Raw genomic sequence first — 22,686 nt, 5'->3', positions numbered from 1 at the left:
AGCTGTCTACACTTCAGGAAGGCTACTTGTGTTCCCACTGGGGTTGCCGAGAGAAGGGCTCTGAGACCCACTTCCCCTCGTGCCACAGCGGAGGGGGCAGGGCTGGGCCTGGGGGACAGGAACAGCCAGCTAGCAGGTGCCCACCAGCCTTCTTCCACCAGCCACCCAAGGCATACAGATGCACACACACAGGCGGGGGGTGGCTGGCACAGAGGGGTTCCCCATCCATCTCACCAACCCCCATGCCACACCCAGGTTGGGTGCACTCCACTCACCTCCCACGCCCTTCCCAGGAGGTGTTCTTCTCTTGCACAGGAGAGGAGACAGTTCAGCACGGTGTGGGGGAGGGGGGTGCTGGAGGGCTGCGGATTTCCTCCCCACCACCCCGGGAAGAACTCAGACCAGCACTCAGATCTAGGCCCCACAACTCACAGCCCAGGCCTGAGGTCCTTCTGGGAGGAGAGGGGGCAGAAGGAGAGGTAAGGAGGGCTTTCTGGGGCATGTTCCTTCAGCAGGCTGTTTTCCCCCCACAGATACTATAACTGTGTGTCCTTTCCCGGGTGCCTGGCAAGAGGGACTCAGATACAGGGCTCCTCCAGGATGAAGACGTTCGAAGAATTTCCCATGACCCCGACGATCTACAAGGCCTCCGTGGTAAGTGGGGCAGGCAGGACTATGCACACAGAACAGGCTTTCCCAGCTGGGAGGAGGTCCAGGCCCACCTCAGGAAAGGGTGCCACACTGAAATGTCAAGTCCAAATTGCACATGGGCATACTGGGGTCTCGGCTGCTTTCCCCGTGCCCTCCTCACCCATTACCGGTCTCCCCTCTGCACAGCAGAGAAACCCAGTGGAAAGACAGTTTCTCCTTCTAGATGGTTGTTGTTGGATTAGCTTCCCTTTGGTGGCCACCAAGCCATGTGGCCCAAGAGAAAGGGATGGTGACTCTTGAGAAGGAGGCCGGGATAGGGGGCACAGGATATAGCGTTGTTCGCAGATCTGCTCAAGCAGAATGGGCCTCTCAGGCACTGGGAGGCTGGAGCCCATGGGTCTATTTTGCAAAAGTACAGACTCAGCCTGGTACGAGTGTCTACAGCTGGAAACCTTCCTGCCCAGGACTTTCTCCAGACAGGCCTGGTCAGCGAGTGCTAGCCCCCGATTCATGTCCCCCAGGGCCCGATGGATACATTGGGGTCTCCCAGCCCTGACAGGAGCCAAGTCACACACCATTAAAGGGTGACAGAGCCCCATTAAATGTGGAGTGTGTCTCCATGAGGACCATTTTTTTTTACACCATAAGCTGCCAGATTCTTTCGAGAGGCTCCCTGTTCTCCTTGTGTTCCTGCTCTGCCGGCAGCCTGAGCCTCAGTTTCTCCCTCTCTGGCAGGGGTGTGTGACCCTCACCTGCATGCTCCAGCAAGGAATGGACACCTGCTTTCTGATCTGTTTCCACAGGGCAGGTGTCAGACCAGCCGCGGAGGTCCGTGCCATGCTGTCCTGGCTTGGTGGGGGGGGCTGCCTGCAGACGGGCTTATTCTCTCCCCACAGGATAACCAGACAGACAGTGGGATGGTGCTGGCCTCCGAGGAGTTTGAGCAGCTGGAGAGCAGGTACAGACAAGAAAGTGGGCTCAGGTAGGGCTTCCAGAGCCTCTTTCCCTGCAAGGGGCCGGGAGGGGGAAGCCGGGCCTGGGCATGCCTCTCACTGACTCACCCGAAACCTACCATGGCTCCCTATTGCTTTTTTGGGTGTTCAAAGCACGCTGCTCTGGGACTCAAGGCCTTTGGCCACTGGAGAAGCCCCCTCTCCCACCAGCATCCTGGCCCAACACACCCAGATGGGGCTGGTCCCCCCATCTCTCTTCCATCTGACAGGTGCTCAAACGCACCCTCTCCATGAAATGAGTAAGATCCAGCATGCCCACTGTGCCTACACATCCCTCCTGCAGCCAGAAGCGCCACCACTACCCCCAGGGCCCCCCACATTTACTCTCCAGTTGCCCCAGAACCAGACAGATCATGTGACCTGGAGCTGGCTGGTGTCCTAGCTTGATAAGAATGCAAGAACCACCCCCCCAAAAAAAATCCCTGAATGTTTCATCTTTTAAGGGTGTAGATGAGATAGTTAAATATCTACCCACTTACTCTAGTAGTGGACTTGCACACAACTGTTTAAAGGACAGGACCTATGAGGGAGGCGGGCGCCTGGCGGGCTCCATTGGTAAAGCAGGGGACCTATGATCTATGTCTTTGTTCGGAGCCCCCTTCTGGGTTCATCTGACATGGTTTTCAGGAACAAATCCTAGCCTCTGCCTGTGCCATTTTTTAATCGATGTATGACGATGTCACTGAGTTTTTTCCCCCGAGACTGCAAACATTTATTTGTATCACGTTAGGACAGTTGTGGTGAGGCTCCACTATTCTGGCAGGTGTCTTTACCATCTCTGCTGCTGAACCCCTTAGCGGTGATTTTCCCAGCAGCCTACAAAGGGTATGTTTGTGGCACTGTGGGTGCTGGTGGTTTGAAGGCTCACATGTCCAACCGAATTTACTGTCTGTTCCATGCATCTTGGTCCCCTCTTTTGTTTCTATGGATTTTATCGGGTGATCTCCATTAGTAACCTAATTTTGGGGAAATGAACGCTGATTGCATTATTGGAAGTAGTGTCTGGATAACGTTTCTTTACACAACAGTATTTTATATCCCCCCTCCAAAAAAACGTAAATCATTAAGAGGGTAAGCCAGAGGACGGTTGTTACTTCTGTTATAATCTCCACACATCTTCATAAAAACAGCCCCTCAGAGCTCATGCCTGTGCCATAGGCAGGAGAGAGAGACTCGGGTTTATGGGTGAGTAGGAAGCTCAGTGCTGGGACCAGCAGAGCCATACCTGAGTCACGGTGGAGGGAGAAGATGATGGGCCCGGCACCCAAAGAGAGGAGTGTTTTGTGGTCCTTGGGACCAGCCAGGGAGATGAGGGAAGAGGCAGAGGTCTGATGGAGGAGGCTCCAGGGCAAGTGGGAGGCTCCAAGGGCAGCCGTCTGGGGAAGGCACTGCTTCTGCATGGCCCGTGAACAGGACACAAGTGCTTAGTGCTGAAGGAAGAAGAAAGTCACAGCAGAGTCTCCGGAAGCAAGAACCCAGAAGACACATCCACACCCAAGGGAACCATTTATTACAGAAATTGTACCTCGCAATAGCAGCGACACGAAGCCCTCTTGTCCACACGAGTTCCCTTGGCAACACATCCAGACCAGCATTGAGAGGGACACCTGCGTTCCCTTGGCATGTGGAACGTTCTCCAAACAGGTGCGAGGACAGAAGGTGCCTTGGACAGCTCCGTGGGGGAGGAGGAGGAGAGAGTCCCTCTGCCAGTCCTTTCCTGTCTCCTGCGAACTGCTGATCAGCAACCCCCATGGGCTCCTCACCTCCAGGCCATGCAGAATGCCCAGTCCACACCCTGCAGGGAGGGTGTCTCCTCCAAGTATGTAGGCAAGAGGAAGGTCTGGAAGCCCTCAGCTTGTGGCAGGTTGGCATGGCTGCATGACAGCCACCGAGAGGGAACCCAGCACTACCGGACAAAGCGACTGGTTGGTTCTTGGTGGCAATACCACATCGTAACAGGACTGGAGCTTTTGCAAAGAGGGATACCCTTGAAGGAATTCAAGGTGATACCGAAGATGTGGGTGTAATGCTGCCTAAATGAGGAAGCTTCCCAAACCGACCATGTCCCAAGCCACTTCCATAGGATAACCAGATATTTCTAGTCCCAGAAATCCCAGCACGAATAATCACAAACAGAAAAAATAAGCATGGGACGCCTGGGTGGCTCAGTCGGTTAAGCGTCTTCCTTCCGCTCAGGTCGGGATCCCAGAGTCCTGGGATCCTGTCCCGCATCTAGGCTCCCTGTTCGGCGGGGAGTCTGCTTCTCCCTCTGTCCCTTCCCCAGCTCATGCTGTGTCTGACAAATATATAAAATATTTTTTAAAAATAAAAATAAATCCATACACTATCCATAAAAAAGACAGAATAAAGTGGATTGAAAACTTTTCAGTAGATGTCAACACTCAAAAAAAAACAAAAAAGAAAAGAAATGAAGCAGAGAAAAGCTGATACAATACTCCCAATGTGAATTAAATATATAATTAAACGACAAGCTGCACCAGGAGTTGGAAATTCAAACACTCAGAACGGAAATGAACAGTGCAAAGGTGTTGAGTGGTGGCTGGCTACATTCGGGAAAGAAATTGAAATAAAAGACAGATCTCCCCCTCCAAAATGAAGACAGGGTGGCGGGGGCATGTGGAGGGGGGCAGGGATCAACAGATATGATATCGATGCTCCCTTACGGGGAAGGACACAGAAGATGGACCAGAAAAGACAAAAGAAAAGAAAACCAAAATAAATAAAGAGGTAAAGAAGAGCATAGAGAAAGTTGGCAAGTGCAGTGGTTGAGGGGACATGACCCAATACACGTAAGATTTGGAGTTTCCGAGGGAAATGATGCCGGTGGCGGGACAGAACTGATATTTTAAACTTTAATTCAAGGGACCCTCTCAAATGAAAGAACTGAGTTGACACAGCAGAAGAGGGCCTGGAGAAAGTGCCCCAGGACTGCAGACTCGGCTGCATGTCTGAATCTAGCTGTTAGATTTTCAAGGTAAACCTTCTGGGAATTCAGGCAAAAAAAAAAGGCTGAGTCATTTACAAAGTAAAAAAAAAGAAAGAAAGAAAGAAAGAAAGAAAAAAATATCAGGCTGAACACCAGACATGGCAAAAACAACATCAGAAGAAAGGAAGCAAGGTCTTTAAAAATCTCAAAGAATGGGGCGCCTGGTGGGGGTAGGGTGGGGTGCGGTCTGGTAAGCGTCTGACTCTTGGTTTCGGCTCAGGTCGTGATCTCAGTGTTTTGGGATCAAGCCCTGTGCTCGGCCAGGAGTCTGCTTGAGGATTCTCTCCCTCTGCCTCTCTCCCTGCTAGTGCTCTTTCTTCCTCTCAAATAAATAAATACATATAGTTTTAAATCTTGGAGACCGTGAGAGGTAAGCAGGGAGCGTCCTAGGGCCTTCAGGGAGGAGGCAGGGGAAGAGTGAGAAAGAGTGAGGTGTTCTCACTCTTCCCAGGGTGAGAAGCCCGGTGCTCATTCTGAGAGTACCTAAGAGCCCTAGCAGGGATCTATGGGGAGAAGGATGGTCTCCGGCAGAAAGGATCTCTGAAGCAGGGCTGGGAGAAGAGACAGGGGCCAGGGGAGCGCCGAGCATCAGAGGTGGGCGCTCGCCCTGGAGCAGGAGGGCACGCAGAGAGCAGCCCGGCACATTCCAGAGTCAGCACAGACAAGACTTCTGTATGCACTGGGTGTGAGGGGTTTGGGGAAAGGGAAGAGCAAGGAGGATGCCCAGGGGCCTGAGCCACAGAGTCGGTACTTATAGGGATGGGTGGGTGAGTATAGGAGAGAAACAGGTTTGCGGGCATGAGTGGGCCTTTCCCGTTGTCCCCTGCATCCAGGTGGGGTACGGAGAAAGCTCCAGGGTTTGCCAACACTCCCATCAGTCCTGTTCTTTGTGTGAGTCAAGTCTGTGTCTCTGAGGGCTCTGGGCTCGCTTAGCCCTCCAGTGCTATCTTTGGTGACTCCAGCCGGACCCTGATCAGGGTCCTGTCCCTCTTCTCTTCTTGTCTCACTGACCATCACCTTCCCTGTCTCAGCAGCTGTAAAGGACCGGGCCGGAACGTGGACGTGACCAGGGCTCACCCTGATACCCAAGGGCGGCGGCGGCGGCCAGACCGGGGGGCACGGGGAGGGCAGGTGTTCTACAACAGCGAGTACGGGGAGCTGGCGGGGCCCCAGGATGAGGGCGACCGCCCCCCATCTGCCCGCGCACCCTTCTTCACAGACGATAGTTACTGAGTTACTTGCCCCCGGGCAAGGCCCCCAAGACCCCGGGTCTGACAGCTGGTGGGGGCTGTACCCAGAGGCAACCAGAGGGCTAGGAACTCTTCTCCCTCAGCTTGGATAGGAGATGTTTCCTCCTCCCTAGTTAGGAAGGGCAAGACCCAGGCTCCAGGGCTCCCCCACACTCCCATCACTGCACCTGCCTCCCTAGGCCACCCTCCAGATCCCCTGAGACTTTCTTCCCTCAAGATTCAGATTCCGTTCAGCCCCATACCCATGGGGACAGTCCTAATTGCCTCCTCCCACCGTGGTGGGTGGGGGCTTGATCCCCATTTTCTGAGAAGGACTCTGAGGGTCTGAGAGTCACAGTGACGGACATGGAACCAGACTTGAGCTGCAGACCCCAGGTCCTGCCCCACTGTCCAGTCCACTCATTCCCGTGGGAATGGCTTTCTTGGCTCTCCAACGCTGAGAGAAGGCGCCATATTTCCATCCTAAACGATGAACGAGAAGTTGGGGGATGGGGTGTTCTCTCCTGAGCCCGGACAAACAACTTGCCCTCCAGGGGCCGTGGTCTCTGCTAGGCCAAGCGTCACAGTGTACCTTCCTGTGGGTGTTGACAACTATCCAACAGATGGTTTTTCATTAGAACTTTAGAGACTATGAGCTGATGTGAAGAATGTACTTTTCAAAACTTTAGTCTGAGGGGAGCCCAGGGAAGGTCTTTGTGAATCTAGACTGTTCTTGCCTCTGACCCCCAGTCAGGTGCCGACATAGCCCAGGCTGCTGTGGCCCCACCTTCCTGGCCCAAAACGGGAAGAATCCACGGATGGTCCCAAGTGGCCCAGTGTGAGAAATGGCTGGTTTTTCCCTCGGGGGCCTGGATCTGCCACCCAAACACCTTCCAAGCTGTGAATGGCCCTTTGAGGAGCAAACACCGCGGGACCCATTGAGGAAGGTCTTTGGTGCTGGCTCAGAGGGTGTGTTTCCCCCTAGTCTGGGCCTGATGTCCAGCCTCTGCCCTCCCAGGGGAGTGGCCCAGGGCCCTCTGGAGGCTGGAGCTATTCTGCCCAGCACCTCCGCCCCCATTCCAGCACCCACTGCCACCCCTACCCCTGGCCGGAGAAACCCTTCTCCAGTTAGCACCATGGAGAAGGACATCACTCCCCTAACCCCCCCCCCCACGAGACGCTTGCAGGACAGGCGGCCGTGCAGCAAGCAGGGGCTGGCCCAGCAGAACACCCCCACCCCCCACCACCCCCTGTGTACTGTGCCTTTAAGACATGTTGAACATACGTGTGACTGTAACCCTCACGGTCCCCAGTGGCTCTCCTCCTCTGATGTCACCGGACCAGGAGACCTGGGTCTCAGGTTTAGCTGGTGGAAGCCCAGAGGCTGTTCTCCCCCAGAGGAGCTAGGCTCCTGAGGCAGGGGCAGGGGCGGCCCCCCAGGGCCCTCCCTCCATGCATACCACCTGTTTACGTCACCTCTCCCCCATCACTTAACTACATACACAAAAATGTACTGGGAAGAAAACCCACCATGGCCTTGTAGACCACGTGTTCTGAAAAGATCTAAAATATTTAACAAAAGATAATAATAAATTTGATGCCAGTCTTTGAGTTACAGTGAATGGGTTCTCAGCTCAGTCCTGTCTTTGAAGGTTGGGTTACAGCCGTCCTCCCATGGGATCGTCAGCCCCACCAGGCCCCTGGGCAGGCCACAGGAGGGACCCCAACTGACTGGGGCTCTGGGTCCCCACCCCAGCTGTTTTGCAGTTCCCCAGGGCCACCAGCAGAGGGCACTCGGGACGCACAGGAGGCCAGACCTCCTCAGATGGGAAGCGCCCAGCCTGGCCTTGGGCAAACCCACTCTCTTCTCACTTGATGGGGAAAGTGACACAGCTCTGTCCCCGCCTCCTAGAGCCAAATGCCTCCCACCCTGAGTACAGGAACCCAAGGGCCTGTCTCACTGGGCCCAGCAGGTGCCTTCGACCAACCACCCCCATCCACACCCCGAGGGAGGGTGGGACGGGCCCAGAGGGATGCAGGGAGCATCCGGGTCACTTCACTGGTTAAATGTGTGTCTGGACTCCGAGATCAGGGAGGTCTGAGCTGGGACCCCAGCCTCAATCACTGCCCCCTTCCCCAGGGAGACCAGCCAGGCAAGGGCAGCAGGGCCCCCCACAAACTCTGCCATGTTCGTGTGATTTCCCTGCACACAGGAGTGCCTAGCATAGAGGCAGCTGCAGATGGGGACAGGACGCTGGCCCGGTGGATGTGACCTGGCCACAGCCTCAGGGGTTCAGGGCAGGGAGAGCAAAGGAGACCCCTAGACCTGGATTTGGGCTGCACCCAGGGGACACCACACCCAGGGGAGCAGATAGGATGGAGCCTAGCAAGGGTCAGGAGCCAGAGGCCATTCTTGTCCAGGCCTCTCCCAGGCTGGGGACCTTCTGGGTGCCCAACCCCTCCTTGGGCTGTGAGGCCCACTGTCCTGGCCTCATTTTCAACTCTAGTGGGAAGAGCCCCTCCCCACAAAGGCAGCTGGTAATGACGGGTTTATTGTTACTTTTACTTCTATAATAAATCTGTGAACACAGAAAAGACACATACCACCTCTAAGTTTGGACATTTTAACGTGACAATTTCTTTGGTTGGAGGTAGCCTCTCTCCCTGGATACCTCAAGCCAGGTGTCAGCCATCGGTTGGCTGCCGGCACAATGCATGCCCACAGGCGGGTCCGGGTAGGGCTGCGCTCACACTGCCAGGCTTCTCGGGTCCTACCTGGGCTGGACACCCAGGGCCGCACTCACTGTCCCAAGGTCCCAGAACCTCACTACCCAGAGCACCAAGGTCTCCAGATGTGAATGAGAACCCAGCCAGCAAGGGGCCATTGGGGGCGTCCCAGCAGTGTTTTCCCACCTTGGGGTCCCTCGCTCCATCTCCCGCTCTGCCCCAGGCCCACACTCCTATCAGCTATGACTCACCTTCTCTAGGAGGCATCAGGCCGAGGGCACGCTGGCGTGTCCCTTGGTGCCCCGATTCCATCCTGACATCATCTTTGCAGGTTGAGGGGCCCACACCAGTGAACAACCCGTTATCCTAGGCCATGGGACACGGCAGAGCCCCAATCCCCACAGAACTCATAGCCCAGAGTCTTTGCCGTAAGGAGTGACATGTAAGCAGGAGGAAGATTTGTAGCCAAGGATCAGTTCAAAAGGGAAGAGGGCCCAAGGGGGTAGGGCGAGGTGAGGAGGAAAGGCCGGCATGCTCTCACCCCACACCATTCCATTTAGGGAACTACGGCTGGCAGCGCCTTGGGTCCCAGGAGGCTAGGGCCCCACTCGAGCCCAGGCTGAAACAGGAAAACAGGACCTACGTGTATACAGGACATGGCTCAGGCCACCTGCGGGGTCACCACAGCACTCAGAGTGGAGGGACCCAGGGAACCTTGTGGAACAGGCCCCCCGCAGCCCCGCATCATGCTGGGCAGCTTGGTGCTGCGGCCCCAGGCCTGGGGCGGACAGCCATCCAGGGACCCGGAACTTCCGTACAGGCCAGCTTTTCCGCCACATTCACTAAAGCCTCCAGCCCACACAGCCAAAGCCATATGGCCAGCGACTGACCCTGCCCAGCCTCCCCTGCAGCAGGGCCCCCATCAGGGAAGAGGCAGAAAGAAGGAAGTACTCAAAGAAGCCAGATCAATATTGACCCAAGCAAAGGCCCCACAGAAACAGAGACAATTCCCAGACCCACAGGACCCCAGGGCCTGGATAACCAAGTTATGAGGAAGAGGAAGAAACCCCAGGGTGAGGTGGTGTTCCTGCTGCTGCCCCTGGGCACAACACCCCAGCTCTGGTCCTGGCAGCTGAGGCCAGCACCACGCTGCCAGCCTACTTGCCTTCAAGCCACTCCAAGGCCCCACTGGGATGGTTGCATCTCAGCTCCCAGAGGAGCCCCGGCCAGGCCCAACTGCCCTCGTGGTGACGACGCAGGACAGGAGAGTGGGATATCTTCTATCAGCTGGCGTGGCTGTCCTGGCCCAGGAGAACCTTTCTGGGAGGAGACAGGCAGCCAGGGCCTCTGGGGGAGTAGGAAGGGCTCCAGCCACTCACAGGTGTGGAGGCACGGCTGGGCCTACCTGCCCAGAGTGACCACGCTCTTCCCTGAGAGAAAAAAGTACTGTCACCTGTCACAATCCACCAGGCCACTAGGCCGGGCTCAGATACAGAGAGGCTGACCCAGCACAAAGGGAGGAAGAGACTAAGGGAGCTCCCGGGACCTCGGGAATGGAGGGTGCAGTGCGTGGTGGCCCCAGGCGGAGGTGAGGGGCTGCTGCCTGGGTCACAGTATGGGGATGGCTGTCAGAAGTCCCCTGTAGGTGTCTGCTAAAGTCACAGCCAGGGTGGGGTCTGGCTCTGGGGTCCGGCGGGCTTCCTGGTCCTTCTGACAGTGAGCAACTGACTCACCCGTCCAGGGCCACCACAGTTCTTGTCCACCTTCAGCACCTCATCCCCAGAGGAGCAAGCCAGTGTCTGTTTGGGCCCAGAGGAAGTTCTGCCAACATCCAGGCTCACCATGTCATCAGCAGGAGGCAGATGAAGAGGGTTACACACACACACACACGCACACTGAGCAGGAAGCCCGAGGTGGGGCTCCATCCCAGGACCCTGGGATCATGACCTGAGCCGAAGGCAGATGCGCAACAGACTGAGCCATCCAGGTGTCCCAGGTTCATCATCTTGAAAGGAAGATGAGGAGACTGGTGCCCAGAATGCAAGTTGTCGTATGTAATGTTGAAGAGGGAGGCATGGAGATTTCACACACACACACACATACGCACTCACGCACATGCACACGGAAAGGGAAGAAGGAATATGGGCAGCTGCCAGAAGCTGGGAGAGACTCCCTGAGCCTCTGGAAGGAGCTTGGCCCCAACACACCCTCACTCTGGCCCAGAGATACTGGACTCGCAATTTCTAGACTATGAGCAAATAAATGTTGCTGTTTTCAGCCAGTAAGTATGTGGTGAGTTGTTACAGGGGCATCAGCGTCCCCTGCTCGGCCAGCTTCCCTGGGGTTCAGGACCCTCAGCTGCCCCCCCACCACCTGCTGCTAAAGGTTCACAGGGGGTTGGGGGCAGGGAGCTGGTGCAGGAGGGGCTGTAGGGAACTGAGGCCAGTCCCTCGGCCTCAGTGGTAAAACAGCGACACTGGGATACATACTTTGCTGGGTAGCTGTGGGGACACATTTCGGGAGTTGGAAATCTTGGGGTGCACTTGAAGCCGGCCTCCCACCACTTTGCAGGCTCATGGGAGGTCCAGGAACAGGTTTACTCCATCCACAAGGAGCCAGAAAGGGGACACACAGGAGCGGGTGGGTACTTTAAAAGTAAAGACCTCCAGGAAGAGGGTGCAAGGGCCCAAGATGCGGCCAGGAAACCAGGGCTGCTGGGAACCTGCAGGTTGCCTGCCTCCTCCGCCTTCTCTGGTCTCACTCTTGTCTCTTCCCACCGTCAGCTTTCTCTGGTCGCATCTGCATGGTGGAAGGTGTTGGTGGGGGCAGGGGAAGGGGAAGCCCCTGCCGTCCTACATCCCACCCTGGCAGTGAGCATGGATGGGACTTGATAATACCCCAGAACCTGGAGTGAGTGTCAGGGGCAGAGCTGGGCCCGGAGCAGGGACCCTGTGCCTGCCCCCATAAAGCAGGGACTGCAGACCAGACTACGTGGGCTCAGGCGATGCCAGGGTGCACTGGCAGCCTCACTGACTGGGTTGGGGTGCAGAGACGCAGGTGATGTCCCACACACCCCACCCAAGTCCAGATGGGCAACGTTTTCCTGCATCATTTTGGACAGTGACATTACGAATAGGGCTTACGGTTTCCATGACACTGCACTAAGCTGTCTCCAGTCACTTCCATTAAATGCCAATGGCTTCTGTGCCAGAGTCGAGGCCCAGAGTCGAGGGCCCAGGTGGCACTTAAGGTCTCAAAAAGGCTTTCATTTTAGTGTCTTTTCTAATAAAAAAAAAAGTAATATAATGGTAATGAATATGTATAATAATGGATCCAGCCTGGATTGAACAATGTGGTCATGAAATATGTGTGTGTGTATATATATATATATTTTTTTTTTTTTAATTTATGGAAGAAGACATCCACCCCTTGCTAGAACGGAGCAGGAGGACAGAGGACTTGTCAAGGGTGTCTCTGTAAATATCCACATCCTGTAGAGGACCCTAGTGAAGACATTTATTGGAGGATTTGGGAACAATTAGTAAAATCAATAGATAAAACTTAGCAAATAAAAGTATGAAGGAGTCGTGTTTGACATCAGAAAAAAAATTTACTGGAAAAAAATGTTCAGTGTGACCTCATGAATTACTTTTATTATCTCTCTTATCTCCAATGTAATTAATATTTGTGGGGGCACTTTCCCCGGGCACCAGAAGCAAAGATGAGAGCCCAGCTGGGGACACAGTGACTGTGGCTTAGCTCTGGCGAGGAAGGTCAAGAAGTGGCAGATCCCATGTACTCTGGCTCCGTGATTCTGGGTCAGCTCTCTCAACCGTCTTCTCCTGTTGGGCCCTGGTCCTCATTGAGTGCATCTGAGAAAGCCAAGCCCAAGGAAAAGCCATCTGTCCCTGTCCCATAGTGTTAGGGTTGCAGTGCTATTAGCTGGGTCTTTGGCCAAGAACCCAAGGGAGCAATAGCAGAGAAGAATAGGACAGCAGAGGACTTGAACCACAGAGGCCTGAAGCCTGGGCCATACGCTTTCCTGGCCCATATCTGTAAGAGAGGAGAACCAAGAGGCAGAGAGGACCAGCACCAGCCAACCTACAGCCACTCGGACAAAGGAGGAAACTCAATGGGCCCACCAATGAGCGGGACCCCTCAACCATGCACAGCGTGGACCAGATGACAGGAGTCACTGTCGCTGGATACAGTGGTGGGCTGGGGCCAGCAGAGGCCTAGAGCCCCCACCCCCACAGGAAATGTGGTTCATCCCTTTCTTTCTTCTGTAAACACACCATAACACCTAAAGGTGTGGGTGACCAGGCGTGGAGGGCGTCCAGACCTCCTCTCAGTGACAAATGCATGACTTCCCTGCTTCTGAGGGCTGCTGCCAAGACACAGCCCTGGGAAGGGTGAAATGGGTCTGTCATAAAGTTGGCTCTGAGGACCACTCCCCCAGAATCCTGCCCTGTCCCCATTCTGACCCAGAACTAGGCTCCATTGTGTTGTTCAGGCTCTGCAGACAGGGCTGGGCTCCGGCCACCAGCAGCCATGGACAAGATCTGGGTGAAGCCAATAGTGCCATCAGGTGCAGAATTCAACCAACAAGAGAGCAGCCCCCTCCGCCTTGCCCACAACCAAATGCTACTTGAAAGTCATGACTTGAGTCCCCAAGGAGAACGCAACTTTGACTTCCGCCCTCCTCCATCTCTCCTCGTGGCTCTCCCAGCTGTGATTCCCCACACCCACTCCCGAGGCTCGAGTGGGTCGGGGGTCCTTTGGCTGTGGCTGTACCTGAGCCGTTGGGAGACCCTGGGACCCTGCAAGCTTCCTCCCAACCCCAAGCCAGAAGGAGCAGGGCCTGCTCTTTCGAGATCCACAGTGTCCAGGTCTCAAAGGAGCAAGAGGTCTCTGAGAACATTGCAGCTCATGCCCACCCCCATGCCCAACACACACGCACAAGCATCAGTGGCCTCAACTTCTCAAAGAACGTGTAGTCACCCAAGTGCACAACATCATAGAGAAACCGAACTCCCCCTCACCCAGCTCCAGCATCGTGTCTGTGGGCAGAGGATGGGTCACCCAGACTGGTGGGAAGACCCGGAGAGGACAAGGCTTGGGACACCATGGCCATGGCCCCAGGGTGAGAGGCCTTTCCTGCCCAGCTGTCCCTACATCCCGGCCGGCGCTCTCTTGGGGTCCCATCCCAGCATCCCTTCGGAAAGAAATCGCTCAAAGTTAAAGTTTTACACGTTGAAAAGGTACTTCCCTGTTGAAATTATTTCCACGATGATCAGCAAAACATACATTTATAATGCAAAAGCCCCCACTCACCACACCCCTGTCCCCAAAACAATCAAGGGAGAATTGTGAGAAGTTCACACGAATGTTCACACACTGAGCACGCTGCTACTGAGCCCCATGCTGTCTGCGGGCAGGAGGTGGGGGCGGTGGTGGGCAACACCTACAGAGGTGAATCAGGGCCGGGGGGGGCTCATGGGTGGGCTGCCAAGTTCAAGACCCCCGCATAACCAAAGTGGGGGGGGCTCCCCACTGATGAGCCTGAATGTTTCAGGACTAAATATGTTTTCTTATCCTCCACTGTCATATTCTGTAGTGACCAATGTGTGAGGACTTTTAAAGAAACGTTTGATGTGGAGACTGATTGCAAAGATGGGAACATGTTCCGGGTCCTTCTGTTCTCACTGGTAGCTACCTGTGGCCCCACCAGGGAGGGGACCAGGAATAAGGCCTAACCTGGGGGCAGGGAGAGGTTCACTACCTGGAGTTTTTTCTCTGCCTCTCCAGGACCAGGGGAGCCAAGATGGCCCCCACTGCCTGACATTTCGGTGGTCTGGCAGTGGGGGGCAGGACTGGGTCACACTTCTGTCCCCTCTGCCCCTTCCTCACCGGAACCCATAGCACGGCTGAAGGGCCAGAAGGACTCAGAACAGAAAGCTCTCTGCAAAAGCAGAGGCCTGGATGGGCCTCATGCCCACAAAGAATAGCCTGCGTTCCGGCTCTGGCTGGGGAGAACAGCCCTCGGCCCAGGGGGCCCTGCCAACAGGAAGTCCCTGAGATTCAGGCAGAGCAGGGGCGCACAGGCTTCCCAGGACCCACCAGCCCGAGCAGGAAGTTGGCTGAGGCTCTGTTGGCTGAGCAAATAGCACATTTCTCAGGAGCATGTCAGGGGGAGGCCCCAGCCCAGGGGAGGTGGAGAACACGGGGTATATGAAGCCCACAGCAGGGCCCATCTCTGTTCCTGAGAGCAGGTCCGCCATGAAGCTCACTGCTGCCTTCCTGGTGCTCTGTGTGGCTTTGCTCAGCCAGCCCGGTGAGTGCTGGCAGGCCTCAGTTCCCAGCTCCTCGCCACAGGGTCCTGGCAGGGTCTCTGCTGGTCCCCTGGTCCCCTGTCCCAAAGGTAGCCGATCCTGATCCTGTAGCCCCTGCCTTGGGTCCCAGGCCACTCCTCTGCCTCCCAGCACTCCCTGTCCTTCTGGGCAGGAAGTCCTGCTCCTTCCTGGGGTCTTCAAGACCCTCTGGGGCCTGCCCTGCCCAGGGCCCTCAGGCTTTCTCTCATGTCCCCAGTGGCTGGCCCTGGTTTCTCTTTTCCACCCAGCACCAGGGTGAGCTCGGACCAGTACTGGCCCCGGTCTGGAATTGTCTGCCTCATCCTTCAAGGCACAGCCCAGGTGTCCCCTCTTCTGAGGGGCCCCCACTCAGAGCTTTCCTCTCGTCCCTCCACCCTGGGGCCACCCTGTAGGCACCTCTGTCCAGCCCCCTGCTTGCTGGGCCGCAATTTTGTTTACGGCTGCCTCTCCCAGCCAGCTGGGACTCCCTGACTCAGGAGGGAGTGGGGTTGAGGGAGGTACCTCCTGGGGGGAGCCAGGCCCTTGGCAGGTCTCCATGGAGTACCAGTTCAGATGGGGTGAGGGGATCTTCTCTGCTTGTGTTTGCAGCTGCATCTTTCTTCGGGAACTCAATGGCCAAGCCTGTGGCCTCTGCTTTGAGTGCTGCAGAGGCTGGTACAGAGGCTGTGGCCGGGGCAGGAGCCAAGGTCCAACCCTTTCTCGGAATCTTCAATCCCCTGAAGTTTATGCTGACCATGCTGGGGATCCCGGTGGAGCATCTTGTGGAGGGTTCCAGGAAGTGTGTGGCCGAGCTGGGCCCTGAGGCTGTGGAAGCCATGGGGGCCATGAAGACACTGCTGGTAACATGGGACACCCTGGGTGCTCCCTGCGAGGGCAGCCCTTCCCAGCCTCCCATAGAACAGAAACACACACTCCCTAAAAGGCTAACAAGGCGTCTGGGCCCTGTGTCAGGGAAACCTCATGGCCTACCCTCAGGAAAAACAGGATGGCCTTGAGTGGGAACCGGGTTGATCCTATGTGAAAGGGGGGCTGCAGAAGACCCCTGGAGGTAAGGGGGGACCTCTCCAGGAACTCTGCCCTGAGTCCCCTTGGGTGCTCCGCGGTGGTGGGTTGGAGAGCAGAAGCCTGGCTTCTCTTTGCAGGGGGCCCTGACATACTTCGGTTGAGCCAAGGCCGGTTTATCCCAGTGTGGGGCTGAGATGCTGCCATCGACAGACTGGGGACCTGCTGCCCAGCCCTGATCATCCAAGCCCTTCCCCTAATCTCTGAATAAATACAGTAACAGCAGCTTTGGGGCTGATTTGTTCTTGCTGTGATACCGATCCCCGTTCGTTTCCTCCTGAAAGCAATGGTGCTGAAGAAAGAAGGGGCCAGTGGGAGGATGGGTCCCACCCCGCAGGAGGAGCACTGTGCCCAGATTATGTGTGGGTGTGTGCATGTGTGTGAGGGACCCTACTGACATTCAGCAGGTGACCCGAAGCCAGTAATTAAAGCTGTTGGGCATCAGGCAAGCATAAGTTACTGTGGCTTAACCCTCTCTGTGGTTAAAATTTGGAAGTTTTGTTTTCTTCCATCTACTTTGATTTCTTCCCTAGAATGAGGCACAACTGAAGGCTGCATGCAGGAAAAGCCTGGCTTGCATCTGGTTTTCCCTGATTTCTGGTAGTTTCATTGGAATAATTAGTGACTTTGATTGCTTCTGTTCTACCAGCAGCATTTCTGGACTGATCCTCAGGGTTGATGGGAAGGTACCCCGAGCTAGATAGTGACGTCCGTCTCTGGAGAAACTTCCCAGTAGACTCCTTTTTTAGTGATAAATGACAAGTCACGTTTCCTGGGAAGGGTTCTCCCCAGCTTGACTATCAACCAAACCACCACAGACAATCTGACTCCTTTTCTAGCTGTTACTCTATGAAGACATGGGTCTGGCTCTTTTCTGTTCCTACTTGGATAAGGACATTCAGGGATCTAAATGGGGGAGGGTGCATTTTGACAAGTTCCAACTCAACCTAGAACAGGTGGCTCCCAAGGCTGCAGATTAAATCTCTCATCAACACCACTGCCCCCGAGTCCCCAAGGGTTCTGAATCTTTGCGTCAGGCGTGGGTCTGGGCAAAAATGAACCTTAGCGAGACAGATCACTGCTCATCTCTGGTGGAGAAGGCAGTGGGGTCATGACCTGACCTGAAACGACCACAGGCCCTTTTCTCCCGACATGACATAGGTTCCTCAGTTAATGCCCTGGACTCAAATGCTCAAGGGGGATCTCTGGAAGAACGCCAAGACTACAGGAGCTTGCTCGAACAGACAGTGGGCTTGGGGACTCAGCCAACGACCCATCTGAGATGGCCCTGCAGCCTTCTACCTCTGGAGTCTTCCCAGGCAAACACCAGAGGGGAAATCACAGCACTTAGTAGAGAAAGGAGACTGAGGGTAACATCTGAAGCCATGAGGCTAACTCCCTCCCGAGATTCCTGCAGGAATGGAAGAGACCAACCATAATTCCCTGGAAAGAGGGAATATGGTTTAAAGCCAGATTTCATTAAATATCTTATTTTGCCCATTTGACTTGATAACTATGTAGATATTTAACATGATCCCAAAAGACTGAATAGTTAAAAAAAAAAAGTCTAAAAATTGAGTTAATAAAAAGAAAACAGGAGCGCCTGGCTGGCTCAGTCGTTAAGTGTCTGCCTTCGGCTCAGGTTATGATCCCAGAGTCCTGGGATCGAGCCATGCAGCAGGCTCCCTGCTCAGCGAAGAGTCTGCTTCTCCCTCTACCGTGGCTTGTTTTCCTTCTCTCACTGTCTCTCTCTCTCTCTGCATCAAGTAAATAAATAAAATCTTAAAAAAAAAAAAAGAGAGAGAGAAACGAATCTGACTTTGTTTCTTGCGGTGGTAGAATCCCCAAAGGACTAACTCTTTCAGGGCACCTGGCTGGCTCCAGTGGAAAAGCATACAAGTCATGAGTTCAAATCCCACAGTATATGTGGAGATTAGTTTAAAAAAAAAAAAAAGGGGCATTCCAAATAACATGAAAATAGTCATTTACAAAATTCCAACAGAAAGTACAATTATAATTGCCTTTCTCACTGAAGGAACCAGGAGTTTTTGGAAAAATGGCTGGTTCCAGATATGGAGCAGGAAATGTAAAAGATGAACCTAGACCATCTTCTTATAACAGAAGCTGCTAAAGACTATCAGAATTGTACTAAAAAGACACACGGACCAGCGTGAATAAGTCACTGGCCAAGGATGGGGTAATTTGAACATCAGTAATGGTAGTAAGTGGAGTGAATTACAGGCATTAGATTTGCTCATATCCATAAGTTTTTGATACAGGAGGGAAAAATAGACTGTTTGGTAACCTTTGGAGGACACAAGAAAATCAATTCATTATTCTGAAAACTGGGATACCCGAGGTTCAGATAGTTAAGCGTTTGCCTTCAGCTCAGGTCTTGATCTTGGGGTCCTGGGATGGAGTCCTGCATTGGGCTTCTGGCTCAGAGGGGAGTCTGCTTCTCCCTCTCCCTCTGCCTGCCACTCCCCTTGCTTGTGCTCTCTGCCAAATAAATAAATCTTTAAAAAATTATTTTGGGAGCACCTGGGTGGCTCAGTGGGTTAAAGCCTCTGCCTTCAGCTCAGGTCATGATCCCAGGGTGCTGGGATCAAGCCCCACATCAGGCTCTCTGTTCAGCGGGGAGCCTTCCCCCCCCACTTGTGCACTCTCTCTCTCTCTCTCTGTGTCAAATATAATAAAATTTAAAAAAATTATTTTGAAAACTAAAAACTATTTTAAAGTACGAAGTTTAAAACATGTAAAAATTAAAAGACAACTGAGGAAAGATACAGGGTTAAAAGGTTAAGTACCCTGAGTGCATAAAAAAATCACGAAATAACCAGAAAAGGACAAAATCCTCGATAGACATAAAATCGTAAGAGAAACTCGAAATAGGAAAAAAAAAATAAAATAAAAAACGCCTGTTACTAATAAGGGAACTATAAACAGAAATCATAATGGGTTACCATTATACCCATCAGATTGCCAAAAACTAAGTCAGACAAAAACAAGCATTGGCAAAGTTGGGGAAGAAAGGCAAAATCTTATCAACTTCTGGTGGGAGAGTAAGCAGAACCCCCCCAACTTTTTAAAAAGATTTTTATTTATTTATTTGACAGAGACAGACAGCAAGAGAGCACAACAAGCAGGGGGAGTGGGAGAGGGAGAAGCAGGCTCCCCCCTGAGTGGGGAGCCTGATGTGGGGCTTGACCTGAGCCAAAGGCAGACACACAACTGAGCCACCCAGGCACCCCATGCAGAAACACTTTGGACAGGAGTAAGCATATCTAGTACAGTCAAACACATGCCTGCCCCAACACCTAGCAATTCCAACCCTTAAGATTATACTCCAGAGAAGCTCAGTTTACAGTGGCACCTACCAGAATGTTCAGAGCAGAATGGTTTGTAAGTGTTCGGGGAAGGAGAGAGAAAACTAGAAACAACTCAAAAATACTTGCAGGGAAGGGTAGATTTTGGAATATGCATACAAAATGCAATATTACAATGCAGCTTACAACTACATGCACTAACGTGAGTGAATCTCAAATAATTCAAGTCCCAGGGGCGCCTGGGTGGCTCAGTGGTTTAAGCCTCTGCCTTCGGCTCGGGTCATGATCTCAGGGTCCTGGGATTGAGCCCCACATCCGCATCGGGCTCTCTGCTCGACAGGGATCTGCTTCCCATCCCCTCTGCCTGCCTCTCTGCCTACTTGTGATCTCTCTGTCAAATAAATAAATAAAATCTTTAAAAAATAATAATAATAATTCAAGTCCCAGAAGAAATCATACAAAATTATTTCATTTGTTTTTAAGATCATTTATATACTGTAGGCTTTACCCTTTTAAAGTATATAATTCATATAATTTATATTTTAATAATAGTTTTTTAAATAGCTTTTAAAAAAATATCTACCATAGTATGCAACCATGATGACTACTATCCAATTTTATATTTTTATCACTCCAAAGAGAAACTCAGGTCTTCTTTGGAGAATGTCTATTCAAATTATTTACCCATTTTTAAATTGGGCTGCTTTTTTCATTGTTGAGTTGTAATTATTCTTTATATATTCTGGAGACTAGACTTAACAGATACATGTTTTACAAATATTTTCTTCCATTCTGTGGACAGCTGCTCCCCTTTCTTTTCCTTTGAAGCATGAAAGTTCTTAATTCTGATGAAATCTATTTTCCTCCGTTTGGTTGCTTGCACTTTAAGATGTCTTATCTAAGTAAGAAACTATTACTCAACCTAAGGTCATGGAGATTTATACTGATGTTTTTTCCTAAGGGATTTTAGTTTTAGTTCTTACATTTAGATTTTTCTTTTTATTCCTTTTACTTATTTTACATGATGTGAGACTGAAGTCCAGCTTCATTCTTTTGTTCATGGAAAATCAGTCATCCAGCCCCATTTGTCAAAGACACTATTCCTTCCCTTAATAAGGCGTCTTTATTACCTTTGTCTCAAATCAATAGACCATAAATGTAAGGGTTTATTTCTGGTCTTTCAATTCCATTGATCAATATGCTATTCTTAGGCCAATACCGCACTTCTTGATTACTGAAGCTTTGTAATACATTTTGAACTCAGGAAATTTGAGTCTTCCAACTCTGTTTTTTCTCAATATTGTTTGGCTCTTTGGAGTTCCTTGGATTTCCATGAATTTTAAGATCAGCTTTTCAATTTCTACAACAAACAAAAAGCCAGCTGGAACTATGATGGGACTACAGTTGAATCTACAGATCAATTTGGGGAGTATCACTATCTTAATGGTATTAAGTGTTTCGGTCCATGAACATGAAGAGTCTTAATGCTTATTTAGGTCTTTTTTCAAAGTTTTGTAATTTTTTGTACAAGTCTTCCATTAAATTTAAGAATTTTACTCTTTATTACAGTAATGCAATTGCTTTCATTTTTTATTTATTCCTTACTAGTGAATAAAAATATGGTTTTTGTATGTTGATCTTGTTCTAATAACCTTACTGAATTCATTTATCAGTTCTAATAGGTTTTTGGTGTGTGGAATACTTGGGGTTTTCTAGGCACATCATGTCATCTGCAAATATACTTTTACATCTTCCTCTCTGATCTTATTATTTTTTATTTCATTTTCAAGCCTTATTTCCCTGGCTAGAACTTCTGGTACAGTGCTTAAGAGAAGTGATGGGTGAACATCTTGTTTTTTTCTGATCTTAGAGGAAGAGACTTCACACTCTTTCACCATTAAGAAGGATGTCAGTTGTGGGTTCCTCACCCTTTATCAGGTTGAGGAAGTTCTCTTCTGCTCCTTTTTAAATGAGAGGTTATGGAATTTTGTCAATATGTTTTCTGTGCCTAATGATGTGATCCTGTGGTATTGCCCTATCGATGGAGTGTATTATATTAAGTGGGGATATTAAGGAACCTCGTTTTTAGATAAATCCCAGTTGGTCATGGTGTATGATTATTTTACATGTTGCTGGATTCAGTTTTCTGATGTTTTACTGAAGATTTTCCTAGCTGTATTCATAAGCAGCATTAGTGTGTAGTTTTTTTCCATGTGACATCTTTGGCTTTGATATGAGAGCAACACTGGTCTCACAGAACACTACTAAGTGTTCCTTCGAATTTTTGGAAAGGGATTGTGAAAAATTATTTATTGTTGAGTACCCAGGAGAAGTCACCAGTGAAACCATCTGGACCCAGGCTTTTCTTTCTATATAGCTTTTGTTTTTAATTTCTTGTTATATATTTATTCAGATTTTGTTTCTTGTCAGTTTTGGTAATTTGTCTGTTTCATCTACATAATCTCAGTCATTAGACAGCAATTGTCCATAGTACTCCATAATAAGCCTTTTTATTCTGTAAGGTTAGTAGTAATGTCCTCCCGTTTATTCTTGATTTTAGTAATTTTTTTTCCTGCTCAGTATAAGGCTCATCAATTTTGCCTATCTTTCCAAAGAATCAGCTTTTGTATCTGTTGATTTCCCTACTAGTTTCCTATTCTCTACTTCATTATTTTCTGTTCCAATCCCTTATTATGTCCCTTCTGCTTGCTTTGGGTTTACCTTGCTCTTTTGTTTTCCAGCATTTTGAAGTGGAAGATTAGGTTATTGAGATCTTTTAAAATGTAGGTATTTACAGCTGCCAATTTCCCTTTCAGTACTGCTTTCACTGCATCACAGAAGTTTTGGTGTGCTATGTCTTTTCATTTATTTCCATGTATTTTCTAATTTCTCAAATTTTTCCCCCTTTGGCCCACTGGTATTTAGAGTGTAGTTTACCACAGATTTCCAAATTTCCCAACTTTCTTCCTAGCTTCCCTTCATGATGATCAGGGAATATACTTGGTACAATTTCAATTCTTTAAACTTCTTGTTTCATGGCATAGCCTACTGGAGAATGTTCCCTGTGCACTTGAGAATATGTATTCTGCTATGGGTAGGTAGAATGTTCTATACATATCTGTTTAGTCTACTTGGTTTATAGTGTTTCAAGTATTCTATTTCCTTGATCTTCTGCCTAGTTTTTCTATCCATTGGGAATATGGTATTGGACAACTATTAATGTTGATCGTCTTTCCCTTTCATTCTGTTAGTTTTGCTTCATGTAGACTGTGGTTTATCATTTAGCATTGGTCATGATTA

General features: G+C 51.2%; 2 protein-coding genes across 12 annotated transcripts in view; both read left to right on the top strand.

The window, feature by feature from the left end:
- The window catches only part of FLT4 (fms related receptor tyrosine kinase 4), a 38,922-nt gene extending 31,400 nt beyond the window's left edge, over window positions 1-7,522 (top strand). For 5 of the 11 annotated variants that reach the window (XM_004758980.3, XM_045069259.1, XM_045069261.1 and 2 more), the window contains 3 exons: window positions 534-654; window positions 1,548-1,609; window positions 1,758-4,859. In XM_004758980.3, the coding sequence (XP_004759037.2) occupies window positions 534-654; window positions 1,548-1,609; window positions 1,758-2,046 (472 nt within the window). In that variant the 3' untranslated portion in view covers window positions 2,047-4,859. Of the gene's footprint in view, window positions 1-533; window positions 655-1,547; window positions 1,634-1,757; window positions 4,860-5,702 lie in introns of those variants that run through there. The other 6 variants (XM_004758979.3, XM_013059674.2, XM_045069262.1 and 3 more) reach the window with 4 other exon arrangements.
- Window positions 7,523-14,795: 7,273 nt separating this feature from the next.
- On the top strand, window positions 14,796-16,285 carry SCGB3A1 (secretoglobin family 3A member 1). The gene is made up of 3 exons (XM_004758982.2): window positions 14,796-14,961; window positions 15,587-15,837; window positions 16,141-16,285. Exons 1-3 carry the CDS (start codon window positions 14,811-14,813, stop codon window positions 16,162-16,164), a joined length of 426 nt encoding a protein of 141 aa, XP_004759039.2. The 5' UTR covers window positions 14,796-14,810; the 3' UTR covers window positions 16,165-16,285.
- Window positions 16,286-22,686: the final 6,401 nt, after the last annotated feature.

Source organism: Mustela putorius, unplaced genomic scaffold, assembly GCF_011764305.1.
Source record: "Mustela putorius furo isolate JIRA1106 unplaced genomic scaffold, ASM1176430v1.1 tig00003923_pilon_pilon_pilon, whole genome shotgun sequence".
Taxonomy (NCBI): Eukaryota; Metazoa; Chordata; class Mammalia; order Carnivora; family Mustelidae; genus Mustela; species Mustela putorius.
Note: the sequence above shows the minus strand (reverse complement) of the source record. Positions and strands in the feature narration are given on the sequence as shown.

Excerpts from the sequence above, each read along its gene's own strand:
- SCGB3A1 (XM_004758982.2), top strand. The coding sequence starts at position 14,811 with ATGTCAGGGGGAGGCCCCAGCCCAGGGGAGGTGGAGAACACGGGGTAT. Across the intron at positions 14,962-15,586 it reads GGCTTTGCTCAGCCAGCCCG|CTGCATCTTTCTTCGGGAAC; the intron begins GTGAGTGCTGGC and ends TTGTGTTTGCAG. Across the intron at positions 15,838-16,140 it reads GGGCCATGAAGACACTGCTG|GGGGCCCTGACATACTTCGG; the intron begins GTAACATGGGAC and ends TTCTCTTTGCAG.